The 24,567-nt window shown below is 46.7% G+C and overlaps 1 protein-coding gene across 3 annotated transcripts in view; it reads right to left on the bottom strand.

Moving 5' to 3' along the window:
• The window catches only part of LOC138525816 (interferon-induced GTP-binding protein Mx3-like), a 948,323-nt gene that overhangs the window by 693,726 nt on the left and 230,030 nt on the right, over window positions 1-24,567 (bottom strand). For all 3 annotated transcript variants that reach the window (XM_069636042.1, XM_069636043.1, XM_069636044.1), the window contains 2 exons: window positions 15,358-15,512; window positions 5,242-5,380 (listed from right to left, as the gene is read on the bottom strand). In XM_069636042.1, coding sequence (XP_069492143.1) covers window positions 5,242-5,380; window positions 15,358-15,512 — 294 coding nt within the window. The remainder of the gene's footprint in view (window positions 1-5,241; window positions 5,381-15,357; window positions 15,513-24,567) is intronic.

The following is a 24,567-nucleotide window of genomic DNA, read 5'->3' as shown; positions in this document are numbered from 1 at the left end:
TCTCATAGCAGTAGTATATAGAGGAGGCGGGAGTAAAGTGAAATGTTTCCCTTTAAAGATGCACAGAGTGCAACACAGCTTTTCCAAATTTCATCTCCTGGCTAGAGGTGGAATCAAGACTGTAGAATTTAGTGAAAGTGTGTGCGGACGACCATGTGGCAGCCACACATATGTCCTTAATTGGAACTCCTCTTTGGAGAGCTGAAGGGGCTCTTTTCCTGCCAATTCGTAGCACTCTATAATAGCTAATATAATCCATCTTGAAATGGTTTGTTTTGTAATAGGTAAAGCTAATTTGTGCCCTGTATACCCCACAAACAATTGGTCTGCTTTGTCTAATCCTCGCAAGTCTGCTAATGTAAAAACTCAAGGCACGCCTTGGATCCAGCCTGTGCAATCTCTCTTCCTCTTTCTCTGGATGGGGAGAAGGATAGAACGAGGGTAAGGTTATCTTTTGTGTGATGTGGAATTCTGAGTCCACCTTTGGGAGAAAATTCGGCTTCACTTGTAGAACAACCTTATCTTTGTGAAAGATTGTATGTTGAGGTTTGCAAGATAAAGCTTGTAATTCGCTCACTCTTCTGGCCGAAGTTAAAGCCACTAGAAGGATTGTTTTAAGAGTGAGAAACTTTAATGAACAAGAATGAAGGGGTTCGAATGGAGTACCCATTAGAAATTTCAAGACTAGGTTTAGGTCCCACATTGGAACTTGAAAAGGAGTTGGGGGAAAAACATTAGTTAACCCTTTCAGAAACTGAATCACTAAGGGCAATTTGAAGTATGAAGGCTCCTCTGCAGTGCGCTTGAAGAGTGACATCGCTGCGAGGTAGCCCTCGATTGTGGCAACTTGAAGACCTGAATTTGCTAAATATAGCAAAAAGGATAACACCACCGGTGTACTACATGTAAAGGGTTCAATATTCTTTTCTCTACACCAGCTGCAAAATGTGTTCCAATGGCAGCGGTATAAAGATTTTGTTGCTGCCTTCTGGCTGAAAGCAACACCTCCATTTTGTCATCCGGGAGAAACCAGCCGTTAAGGTGGAGGGTCCTGATATCCGGATGGAGAACCTGACATCCCTTCTGCGAGAGAAGATCCTCTCTTTGCGGAAGATGAATCGGAGGACAGATGGACACATCTAGAAGACCCGGGTACCACGTTCTCCAAGCCCAATCCGTGGCAATTAGGATCAGGGGTTTCAGGAATCTTCTCAACCTCCTGATCATTTGACGAATGACAGGGACTGGAGGAAACGCGTACAGAAGTGGAAACTTCCAATCCCCTATCAAAGCGTCCTCTAGAGCTCCTCTCGGGGGAAATTCCCTTGAGCAATACTGATCACACTTCCAGTTGATACTGGTGGCAAACAGATCCAATTGAGGGGTTCCCCAAAGGGCAAAGATCTCTTGAAGGACTTCCTGAGCTAGTTCACAATGGCTTCCTCCATCTGTAACAATTGTGTCTAGCTGGGGTCCTTTTTGAGCCCCTCTTCCAGACTAAAACAGAGACTGACTTTGTTCCCCTCAGTCTTGAGAGGTGTGTGTGTGTGCATATTGGGGAAAGTAACCAGTTATGGCCACACAGTGGCTGTCCCTCTCAGTTGGGGGATGTAACAGCATAAACAAATTCTTACTGGCATATGAAGAGACCTGTGTGTGTAGAATGTGGATCTGGTCCTTTGTGTGAGGAACCCCACCGTGAATCTGTGAGATGTCTTGAGTTGATGGCCAGCCAAGCTGGCCACACATTGTTTGAATGTAGTATGGTGTGACAAAGGAGAACATGTTCACCCCCAACCTCCTGTGTGGGGATAAAATAAGACACCTTACCCATGCACCTTGTCTTGCTCCTGGAACACAATCCTGCACATCTGGAAGGTCTGCTGTTTGAGGGAGAGGACGGTAGCTCCGCAACAGTTTCCCAAGCATGTCAAGGAATCTGACTGCAAAGGTCTGCATCTTTAGCAACCAGGAAGCTACCGACTGCAGTGTTCCTTCAGGTGGGGACAGTTGGATCACCTCACCTACCCAAAATCCCCAACTCCCTAGATCTCCTGGCCGTGCTGTGCATTCGTCTTTCTCAGAGGCGGGATTGTTTGCTACAGATGGATCCATCGATCCTCTGACTGGTCAAGCCTTTCTGCCCCTCTATCCAGCAATCTTCCAGATAAGGCTTCAGCAAAACAATGTCCAGCACAGTCAGCATCTCCATAGATATAAACACACAAAGGCCCCCTAACATTATACTGAATAAGTCACCACAATGGAATATCACTGACTGATTCACAGAAATAAAAGTTGGCCAGTATCACTAAATCTAGTACACACACAGTCCCTCTATCAAATGACGATATTTCTAACATTTCTAATCCTAAAAAATGTAATGCCACCTCTAAGCAGCAGACTCGATTCTATGACAGCATAGCCACTTATTGGCCATCAAACTCTCTTTGATAAATAGCAGATTAAACCTTATTTTCACCAATATCAAAAACATTGGTATCAGAGTAAAGTTGCATAGAAAATGACATTCATGTAAACACATTTAAATAAATCCCCCGATATGCATGTAAATACAGTACACACTATGGTAGGTTGCATTAGGATGTACAGCATGTGTTTAGGGACACTGTGCTATCAATTTAGACTGCAGTGTTGACATATCTACTCTATGGAGTCTGAATGTCTGAAAGGATAACAGCTATGTCACCTCAATTGCCTTGAATTATTTAGTTAGGGGTCCTCTTGTGTTTCCTGCTAGGAATGGATTGCATTCAGGAGCCGATGGTTCTGCAAGAAACAAAAGAGACTTCTGGCCAGATTCAAGGCTGAAATATATGGTGCAACAGACAGTGCTACCAAGGTTACAGGTATGCTTGGCACAATAAGGGGTTTCAGAGACAGGGGACCTCCCAATTACCCCATCCTGCCTCTGGGGTTGGATACGCTTTGGCATACACCCTGGTAGACTGCCTACACCAGGTTGGGAGGGGTATCTGCCCCCTCTGATAGGGCCAAGTCACTGACCCTGACAAAGGGACCACACTAGAAAAATAGCAAAGCTAGGTTCGTCAACCAGATGCTTGCTGGGGTGTAGCTGCATAATCAACCACCAGCCATGAAGGATTGCATTACGGTCAGGGGCCCTCAAGTTGGACTGCAAACATGGACCAGAGACCTACCAGGAGAAGATCAGTGACAGGGCAGGGGTCCGAAGATGTGGACAAGGTGACCCAGGCTGAGTATTGTTACAGAGAAGGACCAGATGCTGAGGTCGCCTTTAGTATATGGATTGGATCGGCTAAAGGGAGGTTCAGGATTCCATTTCGCATTACAGAGTCCCAGAATGTACCAGGATCACAGGCACAGACCCAGGAGCAAGGAAGAACTCTTCAAGACTACCCACAATGAGGAAGGCACAATAGCATCAGCTACAGCGAGGGGAAATATAAGGGTTACCATACACAACAAGTCAAAGACTCAGCACAGGGAAGCAGGAACAGTCTATCGATAAAGAACAGCTTCAGGAGTATGAGGTTCTAGATCCCACAACAGAGCAGAAGATTTGCTGGAGAAGCAGCAAGCCACTCCATTCTAGCCAGGTAGCAGTGAGACCTCACGTCAGCTCCAGCAAGCAATACAAGGTGGTTTCCAGAGGGCACCAGAAACTGCTGGCATGCCCATTCCAGCACAAAGGACCACAGGAAGCAGAAGAGGAGCTTATTGTGAGATTCTTATATTCTGAGAAGCAAGGATGGAGGAGCAGGATCGCAAAGTATAGCCAGGAAAGAAGTACCAGGATACAGCCCCTCTCTCCATCCGTCTTCCAGATAAGGCTTCAGCAAAGCAATGTCCAGAACAGCCTGGCTCTCCATAGATATAAACACACGAAGGGGCAGGGGTAAACATACCCACCAATCAATAGCCATGCACCTTTTACAGTAATGGTGGCCGCTCAAACAGGACCGGCCAGCACACTCAGGTACACTGGCACAGATGTGGAATGAGGTGTCTTGGAGATCATCATTCAGCCTAAACTAGAATCCATTCAAACCGCGAAGCCTTGTGGGCTCTGCAAAAAGCTTATGTAAGAACAACAGACCTTTTGGCAGTACCTCATAGCCCAATCAAACAAATGGTAGGCCAAAAACAAACTGTCTGGTGTAGACTTTTATTAATGTGTTGGTAGCCCTGTGGTCACAATATATTGGCATTTGAGTGTCAATGAGATACAACAGCTACAGGATTGCATTGCCAAAAATCAAACATTTAGATGCCACCAACCTACTCCCCAACAACAGCTCTGGCTATTTGCAAGAAAACACACCCATGGACTACTCATGCAGGGACAAATTGGAGTGCACAAAGAGCACCCACGACTTGGTAGCCATATGGGCTACTAAGTGCAGCACAGCAAAAAGGAGTTGCATCTCCAAGAGGGATTCAGTAAAAGTCCCTCTGGCAGCAAAAGGACAGTCACTAATCAAGAAAGCTGGAAAAAAGGCTACAGGGAGACCCACAAGAGTTAGCAAAAGCAACACAAAAATTGTTTCTGACCTTAAAGGGGGGTCACAATAATTCACACCAACAACCCTGACACCAGGGAGGCAGTCACTCAAACAAATCAAAGACTACAGAGTTGATTACAGTTTATAAATGTTAAGTTCCCTTTGTATACTATTCTCAAACGGCATGAACCATGCTGTGGGGATCGTACACTTCTTACCGCACGGTCCCTTAGGAGGATCGGATTTGTGTTAAAGATCTATTTATAAGATCTAAGTGTTAATAGGTAATTTCCAAAATAGTGTCTTTAACCTACAGGGTCTGCATCATTGTATACATGTGGAAGAAGTGAAAATAGAGATTTATCATCAGTATAAACACAAGAAAAACTACACCCCTGACAAATGTCCTACATTTGTCTGTGTTCTAAGGACAGAAACTTGTGCAAGTTGGGTTTTAGACAATAGCAACAATCTTTCGAAATAAGAAAAATATTTCCAGTGTGAAGAATCACACAGAGTTCTGGTATAGATAGTAGAAAAGTTCCCTTTGTATACAATATGCTATCAGTGAGCCTGTTCTTGAGAAAAGACAAAGCATCCGTCCTGGCTTACGAAAAGTGCAACTAAAACATGAACAAACAAGTGTATCAGAAAACCACAGGTTCCATTAATCAATACTTCAAATACAATGATGCCAAGGCTAACCAAATGATATCCAAGATGGAATACTTACCGAGAGTTCTCTCTCCGCTGGGATCCACCGTTCTCGCCATTTCAAGTGCCTCCGTTGTTGCTATATCCACATTGCTTGGCACCACTACCAAGTTAATGGTTTCTTGTTTTTCAATGAATTTACAAATGAGCCTTTTAATCTAAAATATATAACAGTGAATACAATCATTAGCTGAATATGTATTTTAGCAGGCAGAGCACAATTCCTTTTATATCTGCAAGAAAAGAAAAAGGAACACATTTCTGGATAGAATGAAGCTATTGCCAGGATGCTGTGCCTTTTGGACCTACTCTCAAATAGAATCACTTTAAAAGGTTGTATTCCCGAGGTCTTTGATTGCATGCAATACAGTTACACATGTGCTCATCGTTGTCATGCCAGTATCACTACAGATGGCTTGTAATGTCCCATGTTTATTTCAACATCATTATTTTTAGTGCAGAGTGCTAGGACAGAAGGCCATACAGTGTTTTTTGTGTCTGGCTTGAAGGCATACAACACCAAAACACTACTCTTTATATTTCTTTCTGCACATTTTCAGCCCAAAATATATGCTAACCGGTGCCGTTGCATGTACCCTATTAGGATCATGCTAGCTGTACCCATATTGCACACCAATCTGTCTCTCTCTCACTCACTCTGTCTTTTTCTGTCTCTCACTCTAGCTTTGTCTGCCTTACTCTATGCATCTGTCGCATTCTATGTGGGTGAAAGTTGCATTGCCTAGTGTGCATTTACCTGGGCCACCCCAGCCATTGCTGACAGATGCAAGAACAGAGACATTAATAGTTATCTTGGGGCGCAGGGGCTGTGTTGTTTTAAAAAGCACCTATTAAGATAAGGGCATTATTTAATTAGGTTTACATCCCCTCTCTGCGTGCCTCTCTTCACGCTCGCTCTCTCTCTCCCCCGCCCCCTCTTTCTCTGTCACACTCTGTCCCTCCCCCTTTCTACGTGGGTGAGAGTCACGTTGTCAGGTGTGCATTTACTAGAGTTACTCCAGCCGTGGCTGACAGCTGCACAACCAGAGGAAAACAACAAATATCTTGATTGGGGGATGGCAGCCGTGTTTTTGTTTGCAAAAGCAGTTTTTACAAAAACAAAAAAGAAATTATTTAATTGTACTAACAATGTAAAAGGTTTCTTTTTACATTTGTACTATTTTAATAATAATGGGCCTCATTATGACCGTGCCGGTCCGGAAACAACGGTGGTGGTAAACCCACAACCACTGTTGTTTCCGGAGTGGCAAACTGCGAGTTCTGCAGGCGGGTGGTGTTACTCCCGCCAGGTCTGACCTGGTGAGAGTAACGCCACCCGCCTGCAGACGGAAATGAAAACACTGGCACCGTTAATTACGGTGCCAGTGTTTCCATGGTCCCCATCCCCATGGAGTCCTATAGGACTCCATGGTAATGGAGAGTAACGTTATTCCGCCTCCGGAATTACCGGACCGGGCTGTAATGCCCCTGTAAATCCGGCAAATCCGGAGGCGGTAATTCATGGTTACATGAGTGAACTCCTTTGAAGGAATGAGTAATCTGTTTTTTGTTGGAACCTATTTTTGATGAGTGCTCTCCTGACCTGAGACAGCACTTGGCTGACTCAAAAGAGATTGTCCCCAGGATGTTAGCAAAGGCTGCTTACTTATGGGGCCACTCACAATGATTCTGGGGCCACTCACCAAAAGGGTGAGGGGAAGCATCAAAAGAAAGATGATAAAGAGAATTCTAGATCCCCTCACCCAAAAGAGGGCCACAAACATAACAAGGGTAAGCCATATGGGAAACCAGGTCAGTCTAGAGAAACCTCTGGTGCTAAACAAGAGGGAGGTCAGCGGAAGCCCTAATTTGTCAAAACATTTGCTAAAAGTTATGCTTGTGGGTCAACTGACCATGTGAAAGGGGATCCCAGATGTAAGGGTAAACCTTCAGGGGTCCACACTGCCTCCTTAGCCTTCATCCCTGAGGGAGATGTTCATATGGCAAGTGGAAAAGGTCATCTGTTGGCTGAAGACCCCACTGGAGTCTCAGCCACGGTTTCTTTAGTGTCCCTGGGTCTGTGGGAACAGCAGCATGTAGATGTGTATAACTCTATTCCAGATAACACAAAATAATATTACAAGGACAGTGTACTTGTGAATGGTCAGGAGACCCTTGCCATTAGAGACACTGGGGCCAGCATTACAGTGGTGGATGAAACCTTTTTCAAACCGGCGGATGTTGCTAAGGCACCCAAAGGCCCCACTAAGCCTGCTAGAGGCCATGTCCAGATGGTTCCAATACTACCAGCTCTCATCCAATGCAACAACATGAGTGTAAGAATACCGGTCAGTGTACAAAATGAGGTGCCTGGGAGAGTCCGGTTGGAGAATGACTGAAAAGTTCTTGGAGTTGTATCAAGCACTCCCAGGCCTCCCAGTAAACAGAAGCAGGAGCAGGCCTGGAGACTGGCCAGAGAGCAAATTTTGAATGACTCTCAATGGGAAGTTACAGAAATATCTATAACTACCAGTCTACAGGTAGAACAACCTTCTGATTCCAGGACAAACAAAGAGACAAAGGGGAAACCCAAGGTCTCAGGAAAGAAGAAAGGTGTCACACCTGTACATAGGACAAGGACATCACCGAGTGGACAGGCAAAGGTCACACCTGTGACCCCTCCACCAGCTGAGGCTGGGTGGAAATACCAACCAGAGAATGGTGGACCAGCTACTGATGAAACAGAGCTGGAAGAAGCCCTTCCCCTGTTGGAGATCTGGATCCTAAAGACCATCCTGAGCTGCAGACTTTGCTTGTTTTGGAGAACCTGTAGTTTATTGATTATAGATAGGTTGGCACGTAGGTAAAGGCTATTGCAATAGTATAGCTTAGATTGTATGAGAGCCTTGGCCAACGTGAGGCAGCTGTTGGTGGATAAAAAAGGTTTGCAGGTCCTAATTAGATTCCCGGTGTAGGCGGTGGTTGAAGCGGTCATGTTGACTTGTTTAGAGTTTAGAGAGGTTGGTATTGGCGTCGAGATTAAAGCTAAGGGTTTTCACATTTTTAACAACGGGGATGGTGTTACCATCGATGATGACGTTGGTGTAGTCAGGGCTGAGTTTCTGTAAGTTAGTGGGTGATCCGACAAGGGGGAGCTCAGTCTTCTCATCATTCAAGCAGAGGCCAGGTGTGGCCATCCATGCCTGAATGATGGAGAAGATTTTGTTAATCCTGGTGACGTCGACACTGTAGTTGCCAGAGATAGTGAGGAGTATCTGGGTGTCATCCGCGTAGTTGGTGTAGGTGACACCCAGATGGTCCAGTTTGTCAAAGAGAGGCTTTGTAAAGATGTTATATAAGGTGGGGAAAACACAAGATCCTTGTGGGACACCACAGGTACTGGGGATGGGGTCTGCTGCTGCCGCAGATGAAACAAACCCTCATGGTTCTGTTGGCTAAGAAGGATTGTATCCACATGACAGCAGAAGAGGAGAAATGGGCAGCAGATGAGAGGTGGTTGCAGAGTATTTTATGGTCGACCAGGTCGAAGGCTGCTGAGAGGTCTAGAAGGAGTAGGATGGCGGCTTTACCTTTGTCTTTGATGTCATCAATCTGACTTTTGAGGTCAACAAGGGCAGTTTCTGTTCCATGTTGAGGTCGAAAGCCAGATTGACGCAATCCTAGCAATTGATTGGTCTCTAAGTACTCCTGAATTTGCAGGTAGGCAACTCTATCAAGGATTTTTAGCAAGAAGGGGACCGTAGTGATGGGCCTGTAATTAGTGGGAATGGCTGGGTCTAGGGATTGTTTTTTTAGAAGAGGGAAAACCCATGAGTGTTTCAGGTTGTTGAGTTATTGGAGAAGGATCGGTTTATTAGCTTGGAGATGAAGGGTGATAGGTCTCTTGCTGCATCTTTGATGACCTGGCCGGGGCAGCTGTCCCCTTTGCAATTTGAAGGTTTGAAGGATGTTATAATTTTTTGGACTTCTGGTATAGTGACCTTTTTGAACGTGAAGCCAGTGGTGGTATTGGTAGGGGTGGACATGCTAGCGGTGGAGGAGTTACTGTTGGAAAGTTGTAGTCGTTTGGCCTCAATTTTAGTTTGAAGGCCAGTGATTTTATTGGCAAGGGCATTTTGGATGCTAGTGCACCAGGGTTTGTCTTTCACACAAGTGTCCGTCGGTGGGTTAGGATTTTCAAATTCCATAAGAATGGTGAAGAGTTCTTTAGCACAGGATCCTGCATTGTTTATTCTGACATTGGAAGCTTCCTTCTTAGTATGGATTATCTCTTTTTTGTAAAGGGAGGAGATGATCGTGAGATTGGTTTTATTTTCAGCTGATGAGATATTTTCCATAGGGTTTCCATCTTGGCTTTTTTTTCTGAGTGTTTTGAGTTCAGGTGAGTACCAAGAGTTCAGATGAGCTCTGGGTTTACCTTTGCGTAACTTTAGTGGGGCAACGGCATCAATGGCGTTAGCCATGGCGTCATTGTAGGTGCTGACTAGTAGGTTCAGGTCAGCAGTGGCGGAGAGTGTGTTTAGGAAGGGGAGAACCAGTGGTGTAAGGGTATCTGCAGTAATGTTGCGCTTATTTCTGGTCAGACAGGCTGGTGCATGTGGGCACTGTTTGGGGTTAGGGTTGTTAATGCTAATGTCAAATGGTATGAGGAAATGGTCAGTCCATACAAGAGGTTGGGGGCTTTGCAGGTGATATTGCAATTGTGGGCTGCGACCCAATCAATGGTTCTGCCTTTCTGATGGGTGGGTAGAGTGTTGACTTGAATATAGTCATGCTCAGATAGTGCGTTAGAAAGGGAGGAAGCAGGAGTGTCGTTAGGGTCGTTGTACCCTAGATTAAAGTCTCCTAGAATGATATTTTGTGAGAGAGGCTTAGTGTTCTCAGCTATTAGAGAGGTAATGTCTTCCTCGAAGGTACCTGTGGGACGGGGGGGTCTGTATATTAGTTGCAGGGTGATTGTACTCTTAGGGGTGGTTTGTATTTTGATGATGAGATGGTTGCATGATTTTAGTGGAAGGGAGGTATCAGATCTGAGGTCGAGTGAAGATTTAAATATGAAAGCTACACCTCCTCCGCGAGCATTAGGTCTGTCGGCTCTGAGGATAGAGTAATTGTCAGGAACAGCAAGGGTTAGATAGGGTCCTGCTGCCTCATGTAACCAAGTTTCTGTAGTAGCAAGGAAGTCGAGATCTGCTGAGAGGATGATGTCAGCGATTTCAGTGGGATGAGCAACAAGGGATCTGACATTAAGTAGAGCACCTTTTAGAGAGGCAGTGTTAGCGGCGTTGGCGGTATTCTTATTGGTAACCTTAGTCATAGATGTTGCAGGCGACTTGCTGGGTGTAGTGTGGAGTCTGGAGCCTAGTTTTTATTGTGGGTAAAGAGGTTAGGGTTGGCTGTGGGCCGGTATCCTGGTAGCTTGGGCTGGTTGGGGTTAGTATCAGTGTAGTCATCTTTAGTAGGGTTGGGAGTGTTGGGTAGGGTGTTATCGGGGGTGGCGCTGACTTTTGCGGTGTGGTGTCGGTAGACACTGTGGGGGAAAGGTGGCAGGGTAGGCAGGAAAGGTGTGGGACAGGGGATGGGGTGGTGTCTTGGGCAGCCGAGTTTGGCTAGTCCATTACTGAATGATATGCAGCTGTTTCAGCTGCATGGTGTATTGTTGTTCATGACACAAAAAGGGAACATGATGAGAATGAGCCAAGAGAGCATAATTGTGAATATAAAGTAGGCTGGGCTGTTAAGCTATGGAAGGTAAGAGGTGCTGTGGGCTGGGCGCAAGCAGGTAAGCACAGTAGGCAATTACAGGTATGTGGGTGTAAGCAGGCTTGGCTTAAACTGTAATTAACAGACTCGGTAGATTCGATATGCTAGTGGTCTGAGATGTGAGCTTATTCAGTTGTACAAGTGGCAGGCAAAAATAGGAAATTTCGATTTTGGTAATAGAATGCAGAGATAGGTTGATTCAGTTTTGCTAATACAATGCAAAAATAGGCGAATGCGATTTTGCTAGTAGTGTGCAGAAATAGGCAGATTCAGTTTTGCTAATACAATGCAAAAATAGGCTAATTCGATTTTGCTAGTAGTGTGCAGAAATAGGCAGATTCGGTTTTGCTAATAGAATGCAAAAATAGGCTAATTCGATTTTACTAATAGTGTGCAGAAATAGGCAGATTCGGTTTTGCTAATACAATGCAGAAATAGGCTAATTCGGTTTCGCTAATGCAATGCAGAAATAGGCTAATTCGATTTTGCTAGTAGCGTGCAGAAATAGGCAGATTCAGTTTTGCTAATACAATGCAAAAATAGGCTAATTCTATTTTGCTAATGCAGTGCAAGAACCACTGAGTATTGATATAAGTCACGCAGAAGTAATATCTAGCAGAATTAAATAGATACAAATTGTGCTGGACATTATAAGACAGTTTGCAGGCACAATGCGCAGAGAAACTGGAGCAATAAGTCAGCAGTACAAGATTCTAGGGTATTGGAGCTGCAAAGAGCTGTTAAACTTAGATCAGCGAGTTTAGTGATTAACCTGATGCAGTAGGGTGTGGTACGCTGAGCTGATTGCTTCTAGTCAGGTAAGCAACCTTTAGTTCGAATGCATCGGAGTCTGGGGCGAATGATGAAAAGAGTTTGTGCCGTGGCTGGGGGGTGAGCTTGGAAGTGGCAAAGTTTGGTAAGGCAGGAACACAAGTTCAATAGTGGTCGGGGGAAAGTTCAAGTCACTGGCTGCAGGGGATGGGCAGTATTATGGAAGAGAGCAGCACGCTTACCCTGTTAGGTGGAGGGACGACATGGGAGAGGCAGGGGTCGTGGCCCTAGGCTCGACGGCGTACACAGGCTCGAGACAGGCACTGTGCCTTAGTTCGTGGGCCGGCTCCAAGCCTGCCGGCTTGTGGTTGGCTACAAGTGTAGGTGAGAAGCCAATCACATTGCACGCAGTGCTGTGGGGCTGGGTAGATAGTTGTGGAGATGGCGGTCGGCCATCTTGGAAGGTGGAAAACCTTGTGGCTTCAAATGGAGGATGGATGCACTCCCAGTGATAAACAGGAAGTGAATCACCCTGCATTAAACTCTACATTGCGTCCTTGTAGTGCTAATATGTCAAAAAAGCAACGAAAAAGAGCAGCAAGACGCAAAAGACGGTCGGCACCGACTGTGGGTAGGCTAACCAGCTGGCTGATAGAGGAAGGACCGGCTTGTGTAGTGTCCACTCGGGAGGAGGATACAGCTACAAAACAGGATCATATAGTTTGCAACTATGTAGCTCGACCAAATGTTTCCCCACATGTGATCCAGTGTCCATCGACTGTTGCTAATACGGCCCCTACTAATGCTGACGCCCCCTCTTCTGATTCCCCCTATGTACACTCTCCTTCCCCTACTACCGTGGTTTTACCACAAAGAACTCTGACTATTGCTCCTAAGGCAGTTGTAAATGGGCAGCTGTTGAATCGTGCTTCACTTTTGTCACTGTTCAATAAGGTACCTTCCCTTAGGATACTTAATTCTGGAGACTTTGGGCCTCATCACGAGTTGGGCAGTAACCCTTAAAATCAGCGGTAACGCTATCAGCGCCGATTTTAAGGGTCCGTCGAATCATGAGTCCAAATATTGCCGGCGCCATTACAGCCGGCGCAAGTACAGCCGGCTGTACAAGCGTCGGCTGTAAAAGCGCAGGTAACCATTCGCGCTAAAACATAGCAATCACGAGTCTGGCGTAGGCGCAATTAGCGCCAGAAAAGCGGCGGACAATCCGCCGAAAATACCCCCAGCAAAATGCTGGAGGTAAAAGAACACAGGCCACAGCAATAAGGGCCCAGGTGAAACCAATGCAAATCAGAGGCCTACAAAGGACCAACCCATGCACAACACACCCTCCCCAACACCATTCCACCAGCAGGAGCAGGGAGGAGACAGCAATAAGGGCCCAGGTGAAACCAATGCAAATCAGAGGCCTACAAAAGGACCCACCCATGCACAACACACACTTCCAAACACCATGCTGCCATTTGGAGCCGGGAGCCTTGATGTGGACTTCTACCTGCTGCGCCTGGAGCTACAGAGGCCAGCCAACCAGGCCAGGGCCCTGAGAGCGCAGGGGGTGAGGGGGATGAGGAGAAGGAGGAGGAGAGCAGCACCAGCAAGCGGCCAGCCATCCCCAGGGTCAGGCCAACACCCTGGGCCCTGACTGATGGCCAGTTGGTGATCGAATATCGGCTAGACAGGGCAACCATCACCCAGTTGCTGGACACAATCAAGGCTGACATCGGCAGCCGTATAGCCATCAGCACAGCAGTACCCCTGCTTGTGAAGCTTGTGTCCGTGCTACAATTCCTCGGGACTGGCAGCTACCAACACACCGTTGCCATGATGCTTCTGGGGGAAAGTGAGAAAGGAAAGAGTCCCTTTGAGGAGGTGCAGCTGGTAGTGGGACTTCTTCGACGACCTCCGCGATGTGAGGAGAGAAAGAGAGAGTGGAGTTGAAGATGTCGCCAATATCTTTTGCCTCATAGGAAGGTGAAGGAAGAGGGCCGAAGGTGGGCGGCCAGAGTGAAAGAGGGAAAGCAGGAGCAGGGGTCCCAATGAGAAGGATCTCAGTCTCACTGGCATTAAGACAGAGATCATTAGAGGCGCACCAATCCTGAATTGTGGATAGACAGTCAGGAATGAGCGACAGAGGAGAGGAGTCTGAGGGGAGCCTGAAGGAAAGCTGAGTGTCATCTGCATAACACTAAACGTTAGAGGAGAAGGTAGAAATCAGATAGGCCAGAGGGGCCAAGTAGACATTGAAAAGCGAGGGGGAGAGGATAGAGCTTTGGGGAACGCCACAGGTAGAGAGAGAGGTGGCAAAAAGGGGCCAAGCTGGACCTGGGGGGTGGACGGTCCAAGAGGAACTGTTAAACATAATGAACGCAAGTGACACTGAATTAAGACCTGGAGAGAACACTCAAATTAAGACTTCAGAAACAGGGAAAAAACAATTGTCAGACATTATAAAATGTAACAAAACGAAATGCAAAATGAATATGAAAGTAGCTCATTGAAGTATATGGGATACTATCAAAACCAGCAGCACGTTATGCTGACTACTGCAGTAGTTATGCAATACCTGCTTTGACTACTTTGAGAAGAAAAGTTAAAATTAACAGTTATATTCAAGAAAAGCTTTTTTTAATTAGATTTTCCTAAAACCTGCTGAGAGGAAGCAAGACAACGCAGAGCATCACAAGTCGGAATTCCGGTCTCAAGCTTAGAGACTGGCCTTCGGTAGTAGTATGTGCGTTATAAAAGATGAATTAATTATTCAGCATTAACCTGTGTGATTTGTTTGGCTTAGCCATGACTACTGGCCTACTCGTCTTTAATGGAACAAAAAATCTGCAAAGAAATTCGATTTAATTAGTACACTGAAGGTGCGCCATAACCAATCAGTTTACTCCTGTACCTGTTTCCTCGCTGCTTTCTTCCATTTCAGAAAAATACAAAATTGCAAAACTTACAGTACTTCCGTCAGTCCATTCCTTCCGGCAGCAACTCAACCTCCTGCATATCATGAACATGGAAAGGGGGCTCTTTTATATCTGCTTCTTGGTTCTATGTCTAGGGGTCGCGCGCAACAGGTTGCACCTCTGGATTGCAGCACAAACCGCTTTCCCCTGATGCGACCTTTTGTGGGCGACCCTCTCCCGCTTCTTGTCGCACGGTTCTCCCCCTTCAAACTCCCATCGCTATGCGATAACCTCCTCTCTCCTCCACCTGCTCCCGCCCCATTTACCTGCTGCGGGCTCGGCCTCCCTACTCCTTCCGCAGGCAGGATTGTGTATTTTCTTTTTTGCTCTTGATAAATAGCGTTGTGCAGTGCTCCGCGCATGACACTGTTCACCAAAAGCGAAGTAGGTGCTACTGGGGATAACATAGGCCTTGGCTGACCACGTCATACGTTAATGGCACTGTTCACCCCTCTTTAATGACCTCCGCTGCACACGGACCTTTCAATTCGATGTCTGGACACAATTGGCCAGGGCGACCCAATACTGCACCCAGCGCGCTCCCACGTTAACCCACAGCTGAAGAAGAGGTCTTCTGGGTATATTAAATTATGCCTCACCTGGTCCCCGATGTCCTTGGGCTGGTCCTTCACAGCCACTCTTGCGATCCCCGGGAGATCGATCAGTGTAAGGTCCGGGACGCTGGGGGAGAACACTTCCAGGCTTATTAACTCATGACTAATTCCCACGTCATCACCAGCCAGGGCATTCTGGGCTGTGGAGAAAACATAATAAAGCCCATTGAGCAATGTGAGAAAGCATCAAAAAACATTGTAAAGTCAGAAAATGGAGACCCGGAAGCAAAAAACAATCATCATCAACATGTAACATAGATCTCTACTTTCATTTGCACTCTTGAGTGATGGGTGTCTACTAGGGAGAGCGGAAGGTGAAACCATTGAGACTGACTCAGCAATACAATGTTCAGCGAAAGGTGCCCAATGAGTGATTAGTGCAGTGGTGGGGGGGAAAGATAAGAATGGCCAGACGGCTCAATAAATCATGGAAACTGTGGTCTTCCCTTACTTGGACATGTATTGGAGTTACACTCACTGAGGACAAGGATGTGAGGGTGTTAGAGAGCAGGTTGGAGTAACACTCACTGAGGACGCGGATGATAGTGTGTCAGAGAGCAGGTTGGAGTTACTCTCACTGAGGAGGCGCATGTGAGGTGTTAGAGAGCAGGTTGGAGTTACATTCACTGAGGATGCGGATGTGAGGGTGTTAGAGAGCAGGTTGGAGTAACACTCACTGAGGACGCGGATGATAGTGTGTCAGAGAGCAGGTTGGAGTAACACTCACTGAGGACGCGGATGATAGTGTGTCAGAGAGCAGGTTGGAGTTACTCTCACTGAGGATGCGGATGTGAGTGTGTCAGAGAGCAGGTTGGAGTTACTCTCACTGAGGAGGCGCATGTGAGGGTGTTAGAGAGCAAGTTGGAGTTACATTCACTGAGGATGCGGATGTGAGTGTGTCAGAGAGCAGGTTGGAGTTACGTTAACTGAGGACGCGGATGTGAGTGTGACAGAGAGCAGGTTGGAGTTACACTCACTGAGGAGGTGGATGTGAGGATCTTAGAGAGCAGGTTGGAGTAACACTCACTGAGGACGCGGATGATAGTGTGTCAGAGAGCAGGTTGGAGTTACTCTCACTGAGGACGCGGATGTGAGCGTGTCAGAGAGCAGGTTCGAGTTACACTCACTGAGGACTCAGATGTGAGTGTGTCAGAGAGCAGGTTGGAGTTACACTTGCTGAGGAGGCGGATGTGAGTGTGTCAGAGAGCACGTTGGAGTTACACTCACTGAGGACGTGGATGTGAGTGTCTCAGAGAGCAGGTTGTAGTTACACTCACTGAGGAGGCAGATGTGAGTGTGTCAGAGAGCAGGTTGGAGTTACACTTGCTGAGGAGGCGGATGTGAGTGTGTCAGAGAGCACGTTGGAGTTACACTCACTGAGGACGTGGATGTGAGTGTCTCAGAGAGCAGGTTGTAGTTACACTCACTGAGGAGGCAGATGTGAGTGCGTCAGAGAGCAGGTTGGATTTACACTCACTGAGGACGCGGATGTCAGTGTGTCAGAGAGGACGCAGATGTGAGTGTGTCAGAGAGCAGGTTGGAGTTTCACTTAATGAGGACGCAAATGTGAGTGTGTCAGAAAGCAGATTGGAGTTGCGCTCACTGAGGACGCAGATGTGAGCGTGTCAGAGAGCAGGTTGGAGTAACACTCACTGAGGACGCGGATGATAGTGTGTCAGAGAGCAGGTTGGAGTTACTCTCACTGAGGACGCGGATGTGAGCGTGTCAGAGAGCAGGTTCGAGTTACACTCACTGAGGACTCAGATGTGAGTGTGTCAGAGAGCAGGTTGGAGTTACACTTGCTGAGGAGGCTGATGTGAGTGTGTCAGAGAGCACGTTGGAGTTACACTCACTGAGGACGTGGATGTGAGTGTCTCAGAGAGCAGGTTGTAGTTACACTCACTGAGGAGGCAGATGTGAGTGTGTCAGAGAGCAGGTTGGAGTTACACTTGCTGAGGAGGCGGATGTGAGTGTGTCAGAGAGCACGTTGGAGTTACACTCACTGAGGACGTGGATGTGAGTGTCTCAGAGAGCAGGTTGTAGTTACACTCACTGAGGAGGCAGATGTGAGTGCGTCAGAGAGCAGGTTGGATTTACACTCACTGAGGACGCGGATGTCAGTGTGTCAGAGAGGACGCAGATGTGAGTGTGTCAGAGAGCAGGTTGGAGTTTCACTTAATGAGGACGCAAATGTGAGTGTGTCAGAAAGCAGATTGGAGTTGCGCTCACTGAGGACGCAGATGTGAGCGTGTCAGAGAGCAGGTTGGAGTAACACTCACTGAGGACGCGGATGATAGTGTGTCAGAGAGCAGGTTGGAGTTACTCTCACTGAGGAGGCGCATGTGAGGGTGTTAGAGAGCAAGTTGGAGTTACATTCACTGAGGATGCGGATGTGAGTGTGTCAGAGAGCAGGTTGGAGTTACACTCACTGAGGAGGCGGATGTGAGGGTGTTAGAGAGCAGGTTGGAGTTACATTCACTGAGGACGCGGATGTGAGCGTGTCAGAGAGCAGGTTGGATTTACACTCACTGAGGACGCGGATGTCAGTGTGTCAGAGAGGACGCAGATGTGAGTGTGTCAGAGAGCAGGTTGGAGTTACACTCACTGAGGACACGGATGTGAGGGTGTTAGAGAGCAGGTTGGAGTAACACTCACTGAGGACGCGGATGATAGTGTGTCAGAGAGCAGGTTGGAGTTACTCTCACTGAGGAGGCGCATGTGAGGGTGTCAGAGAGCAAGTTGGAGTTACATTCACTGAGGATGCGGATGTGAGTGTGCCAGAGAGCAGGTTGGAGTTACACTCACTGAGGAGGCGGATGTGAGGGTGTTAGAGAGCAGGTTGGAGTTACGTTAACTGAGGACGCGGATGTGAGTGTGACAGAGAGCAGGTTGGAGTTACACTCACTGAGGAGGTGGATGTGAGGATCTTAGAGAGCAGGTTGGAGTTACATTCACTGAGGACGCGGATGTGAGCGTGTCAGAGAGCAGGTTCGAGTTACACTCACTGAGGACTCAGATGTGAGTGTGTCAGAGAGCAGGTTGGAGTTACACTTGCTGAGGAGGCGGATGTGAGTGTGTCAGAGAGCACGTTGGAGTTACACTCACTGAGGACGTGGATGTGAGTGTCTCAGAGAGCAGGTTGTAGTTACACTCACTGAGGAGGCAGATGTGAGTGTGTCAGAGAGCAGGTTGGAGTTACACTTGCTGAGGAGGCGGATGTGAGTGTGTCAGAGAGCACGTTGGAGTTACACTCACTGAGGACGTGGATGTGAGTGTCTCAGAGAGCAGGTTGTAGTTACACTCACTGAGGAGGCAGATGTGAGTGCGTCAGAGAGCAGGTTGGATTTACACTCACTGAGGACGCGGATGTCAGTGTGTCAGAGAGGACGCAGATGTGAGTGTGTCAGAGAGCAGGTTGGAGTTTCACTTAATGAGGACGCAAATGTGAGTGTGTCAGAAAGCAGATTGGAGTTGCGCTCACTGAGGACGCAGATGTGAGCGTGTCAGAGAGCAGGTTGGAGTAACACTCACTGAGGACGCGGATGATAGTGTGTCAGAGAGCAGGTTGGAGTTACTCTCACTGAGGAGGCGCATGTGAGGGTGTTAGAGAGCAAGTTGGATTTACATTCACTGAGGATGCGGATGTGAGTGTGTCAGAGAGCAGGTTGGAGTTACACTCACTGAGGAGGCGGATGTGAGGGTGTTAGAGAGCAGGTTGGAGTTACATTCACTGAGGACGCGGATGTGAGCGTGTCAGAGAGCAGGTTGGATTTACACTCACTGAGGACGCGGATGTCAGTGTGTCAGAGAGGACGCAGATGTGAGTGTGTCAGAGAGCAGGTTGGAGTTATGCTCACTGAGGAGGCGGATGTGTGTGTGTCAGAGTGCAGGCTAGAGTTACACTCACTGAGGACGTGGATGTGAGCGTGACAGAGAGCAGGTTCGAGTTACACTCACTGAGGACTCAGATGTGAGTGTGTCAGAGAGCAGGTTGGAGTTACACTTGCTGAGGAGGAGGATGTGAGTGTGTCAGAGAGCACGTTGGAGTTACACTCACTGAGGACGTGGATGTGAGTGTCTCAGAGAGCAGGTTGTAGTTACACTCACTGAGGAGGCAGATGTGAGTGCGTCAGAGAGCAGGTTGGATTTACACTCACTGAGGACGCGGATGTGAGTGTGTCAGAGAGGACGCAGATGTGAGTGTGTCAGAGAGCAGGTTGGAGTTTCACTTAATGAGGACGCAAATGTGAGTGTGTCAGAAAGCAGGTTGGAGTTGCGCTCACTGAGGACGCAGATGTGAGCGTGTCAGAGAGCAGGTTGGAGTTACACTCACTGAGGATGCGAATGTGAGTCTGTCAGAGAGCAGGTTGGAGTTGCACTCGCTGAGGAGGCGGATGCGAGTGTGTCAGAGAGCAAGATGGAGTTGCACTCACTGAGGACTCAGATGTGAATGTGTCAGAGACCAGGCGTTGTTTGCGCTTCCCTAGGAACTGGGAGCCTTACTGTACTGAAAGCAAGATTTGGACACATTGCTCCTTTTTCCTGCACTAATAAAGTATTTCATTGACATATATTACCACTATTTTGGCCACAAAATATCCACTACATCCGGCCTTGCATAATCAAAGAGGTCATTGTAGGGGCAAGGAAGGGGATAAAGCACCCTGAACTTTGTATTCATTGCACAGGGGATGTTGCCACTCACTGAGGATAGTTTTAGCTATTTGATGGTAAAACAGCACTGCCTACAAACCGCAACTATTTCATTGGAGTACAGCTAGGAGGGAGATGGGATGTGATATGAGGATGGACACAAAGTTTGCAGGTGTTTTTTGGTTATTTATCCACTCATTACCAGTCCATGCCCATGCTAATTCCTATGGCTATTGCCACCCACTTCCTACCCCTACATCCTCCAGGGAGCTTTATGAAGCTGAAACATCAAACTTTGTGCTTGCAGTACCTACCAAAGTTAATTTAAAGCAGACTTCCTAAAGTCAATTAATTAATTGGAGCGTAAATGCACTACTGGTGTGATAAACATGTCTTAACCAAGTGTGTCTTCAGCCACTTGATTTATAGGCATTATGCTTGTCCTTCTCTGAAGTTCATCTTAAAAACAAGCATTGGCAAAGCCAACAGTTTTGGCTTGCCTATAAGTATTAGATAGGCATTTGCCAAGCACTGCCATTATATGCCGAGGTACTCCCATTATGTTGCAGCTGCTACCAATAATGGCCAAGTTAGTACCATTACTGCAATGCCTGGCAAATGTCTATCCCATGTGTTAAAATGGATTTCCAAAACCATCCCTCGGGTGGATTTTGGGAGGCCATCCAATTATGGTCAACAGGAAAGACACTGAAGTCTAGCTACACCCAATCAAGGTAGGTAACAGAGAGGTAAGGCTTAGACCTAGGAGGGGTGTGAAAATGGTCTAGGGCCACAGTCATACACACACAGAACACTCCAATAATTCCAGTTAGAGAAAGCACAAAACTATACAATGATTAATAAGGCCTTTAAAATACATGCTAAACAATAAAACCACTAGGTAAGTATTAACTACAACATATATACATATATATATACATATATACATATATATATATATATATATATACATATATATATATATGTTACTCACCGTAATCGTATTTCTGATGCTTGTATTTGCTTAGATTCACATGCTTTGCTTAGACCGACATCTAGTGGAAGCTGCGGAGTATTACCGTTGTTTTCAAAACTCAAAAAGGGACATCGACAGGGCGTGCCAGTAATACTATCCCTAGTGTGACGTCCACTGTACCCAAGGTCCTCCACACGTCGAGGTCCCTCAGATTGTTTTGTTTCCGACATGAGGTTTCATGAAGTATAGCGTGAGTACAGGTATATTAAAGCAGATATGTATAGATAAAGCCCAGAGAAAGCCCAGAGAACATCTATGCACTTTCTATTCCAACAGGAGGAAGGGGGGGAGCATGTGAATCTAAGCAGATACAAGCATCAGAAATAAGATCACGTTGAGTAATGTAGCCCTTCTAAGGCTTGTGGAATCTGCTTAGATCACATGCTTTTCATAGATTAGCGAGCAGTGTTTGGAGAAGGTGGTGGGGTGTGATATGTTACTTCAGCAAATAGATGGTTCAGATACTGCTTGCCCCACCTGTGTATCTGCTTTAGAGTGTGTGTCAATGCAGTAGTGCTGAGTGAAGGTGTGTACTGAGATCCATGTAGCTGCTTTGCAAATGGCGTCCAGCGGGACGTTTGCGATAAAAACCAGAGTAGCTCCTGTTCCCCTTGTGGAGTGAGATCTTGGAGTGAAAAGCAGTGTCTTGCTTGATAAAGAGTAAGAGCAGAAAAGCAGTGTCTTGCTTGATAAAGAGTAAGAGCTGTATGCATCTGACTATCCATCTGGAGATGGCATTTTTGGAAATGCAAGCTCCTTCTCTGTCTGGTGCTATGGAGACAAACAGTTGGTCACTTTTCCTGAGCGGTCTGGTCTTGTCTACATAGTAGAGGACCGCCCTCCTTACATCTAGTGTATGGAGTTTCATCTCAGCTGAGCTTGTAGGGTTCTGAAAGAAGGCCGGGTGCTCAATCGATTGGTTTATTTGGAATTTTTAAATGAACTTAGGTGAAAACGTAGCGTGCGTTCTTAGTACCAATTTGTTTTTTTGGTTAACTAGGATAAGGTCTTGCACTGACAAAGCTTGAAGTTCACTGACTCTTCTTATGGAGGTGATAGCCACCAAGAAAGCCGTTTTATATGTGAGGTGTTTAAGGCTTGACTTATGCATAGGCTCAAAGGGTGGTCCCATGAGCTTTGTACGTACTACATTGAGGTCCCAGCCTGGCGGTGGGTTAGATATTGGAGGGTGGAGTCTTTTTCCTCCCTCCATGAATGCCTTAATAACAGGAACCTACCACCATGATATGTTACTGTGAGAGGTGGTGTATGCGGATAGCGCCACTAGGCGAACCTTTATAGAGTTAAAGACAAACTGAGAGTAATGCAGAACGTGAGTTGGGGTACATTCTATTGGGTTTATATGTTTTGTCTGGCACCAAATTACAAATCTTCTCCACTTGTCAAAATAACAGTGCCTGGTGTTTGGTTTACGTGCCTCCTTGAGGATATCCATACACCTTTGAGGTAAATTAAGATGTCCGGACTCTATGACTTCAGGAGCCATGCTGTCCAAGTTCAGTGAGTGAGGATGAGGGTGTAATGTTGTCCCCCAGTGCTGGGAAAGCAAGTTGGTCTGGCACAGGCGATTGATTGGATCGCACATTGCCAGTTTGCGCAGATGTGGATACCAGGGTTGTCTTGCCCACATGGGAGCAACTAAGATTAGCGTCATCTGTTCTCTGTGAATCTTGTTCACTACCCTGTTCATAAGTGGAGTTGGGGGAAAAGCGTAGGCAAATTTCCCTGACCAACTCATCCATAGGGCATTCCCCTTGGAGTCTGGTTGGGGAAACCTGGACGGGAAGTCTGAGTATTGCTTGTTTTCTCTTGTAGCAAACAAGTCTAGTGTGAGGTAACCCCACTGTAAGAAAATGTGATCTACAACATTTCTGTCGAGTCGCCACTCGTGAACTTCTGGTAGAGGATCTCTGATTAGCGTGTCCGCTAAGGTGTTGAGTTCCCCTGGAACATGTTGGGAAGTCAGGAACATCCCTGTTTGAGTGCCCATTTCCATATTTCCTGTGCTAGCTTGGACAAATTTGGAGAATGTGTGCCCCCCCTGCTTGTTGATATAGAACATTGCAGTGGTGCTGTCAGTGAGAATTTGTACAGTCTGATTTGTCTGGCGTGATTCGAAGGCTTGGAGCACCTTGAATACCGCTAGAAGTTCCAGCAGGTTGATATGGTTCTGTGCTGTGATGTGAGTCCACAGACCATGTGCTGTGAGAAGAAGGTGATGGGCCCCCCATCCGGTGAGGGATGCGTCTGTTATAACTACCGGTAGCTCAGCTGGGTCGTGGAAGGGTTTTCCCTACAAAAGATTCTCCTTTGTCGACCAGTGTAGAGCGTATACTAGTGTTGGTGAAACGACCACTAGATCACCACTAGATCGCCCCACTGACCGCTTGCCTGAGACCACTGTTTCGCCAACCACTCCTGCATTGGGCGCATGCGCAATCGTGCGTGTGGGACCAGGTAAATGAAAGATGGCATCATGCCGAGCAAACGCATAGCTTTGCGTACACTTATCTGGTGACCGGCTTGATACTGAGGTATTTGCAGAAGTTTGTTTTGTATTGTTTCCTTTGATGGAAAGACTAAGCCTTCCTCTGTCTTTATGAAAGCTCCTAAGAATTGTTTGGTCTTGTTTGGTACAAAGCTTGAGTTTTTCTCATTTACTGAGAAACCCAATTGAAAAAAGAAGGTTGATCGTTCTTTGTGTATTTTGCTTGCAAATATAGGGAGTTTCTCCCGTGATCAGCCAGTCGTCCAGGTAGGGGTACACTGGGATTGCCTCCCTGCGCAGGTGCGCTGCCATCACCACCAGTACCTTGGTGAATACTCTTGGAGCGGATGCTATTCCGAAGGGTAGCACCTTGAATTGGTAGTTGTTAGGGAGAATTCTCAGAAATGTGCTAATTCCCTTCTACCTTAGAGACCCCAGTCCTTCTGCTGGACTTTAGGACTTTTATTTATTATCCTGGAGAGAGTGAGACCTTTTTCCCACTCTCTCAGGTATTTTTCTGTGATTTGAACTCTGTGTTTCTTTTGGTTTTGGAGTCTGACAAACTCCATACACATCTTTTTACATTGTGACACACAGCACCCTCAGTGCAGTGCCACAGAGAAGTCTCTTCGATTTCTGCTAAGGTTTAAATACCTCCTCTTGTGTCAGTCTAGAAAAAGTAGGTACCCCCCAATGATGGAGACAATGTATTTTTTTGGCCGAAGACCAACCGCCTCATGTGCCGGTATTAAAAATACGCATCTATTAGCTTGACTAAGGTGCGGCCATTTTGAAGTGATTGAAATCGCCATTTTGTTTTTAACTTTCGCCTCTTGCTTTTCTGTCAAAACTGCTTTGCTGAAAGCGTATTCTGCTCGACTATTATTTTATTGTTCATGCATAGGGCAAGGCCGTGAGATACTTGTTGAAACGTAACGCAGGCGACCCAGACAGAAATGCCTGGTCTCCTCCCTCACAAGTCCTTGGAAGTAAGCAG

Source organism: Ambystoma mexicanum, chromosome 7p (assembly GCF_040938575.1).
Source record: "Ambystoma mexicanum isolate Mex_15411 chromosome 7p, UKY_AmexF1_1, whole genome shotgun sequence".
Classification (NCBI taxonomy): domain Eukaryota; kingdom Metazoa; phylum Chordata; class Amphibia; order Caudata; family Ambystomatidae; genus Ambystoma; species Ambystoma mexicanum.
The sequence above is the reverse complement of the archived record's forward strand: the minus strand, read 5'-3'. Positions and strand labels throughout refer to the sequence as shown.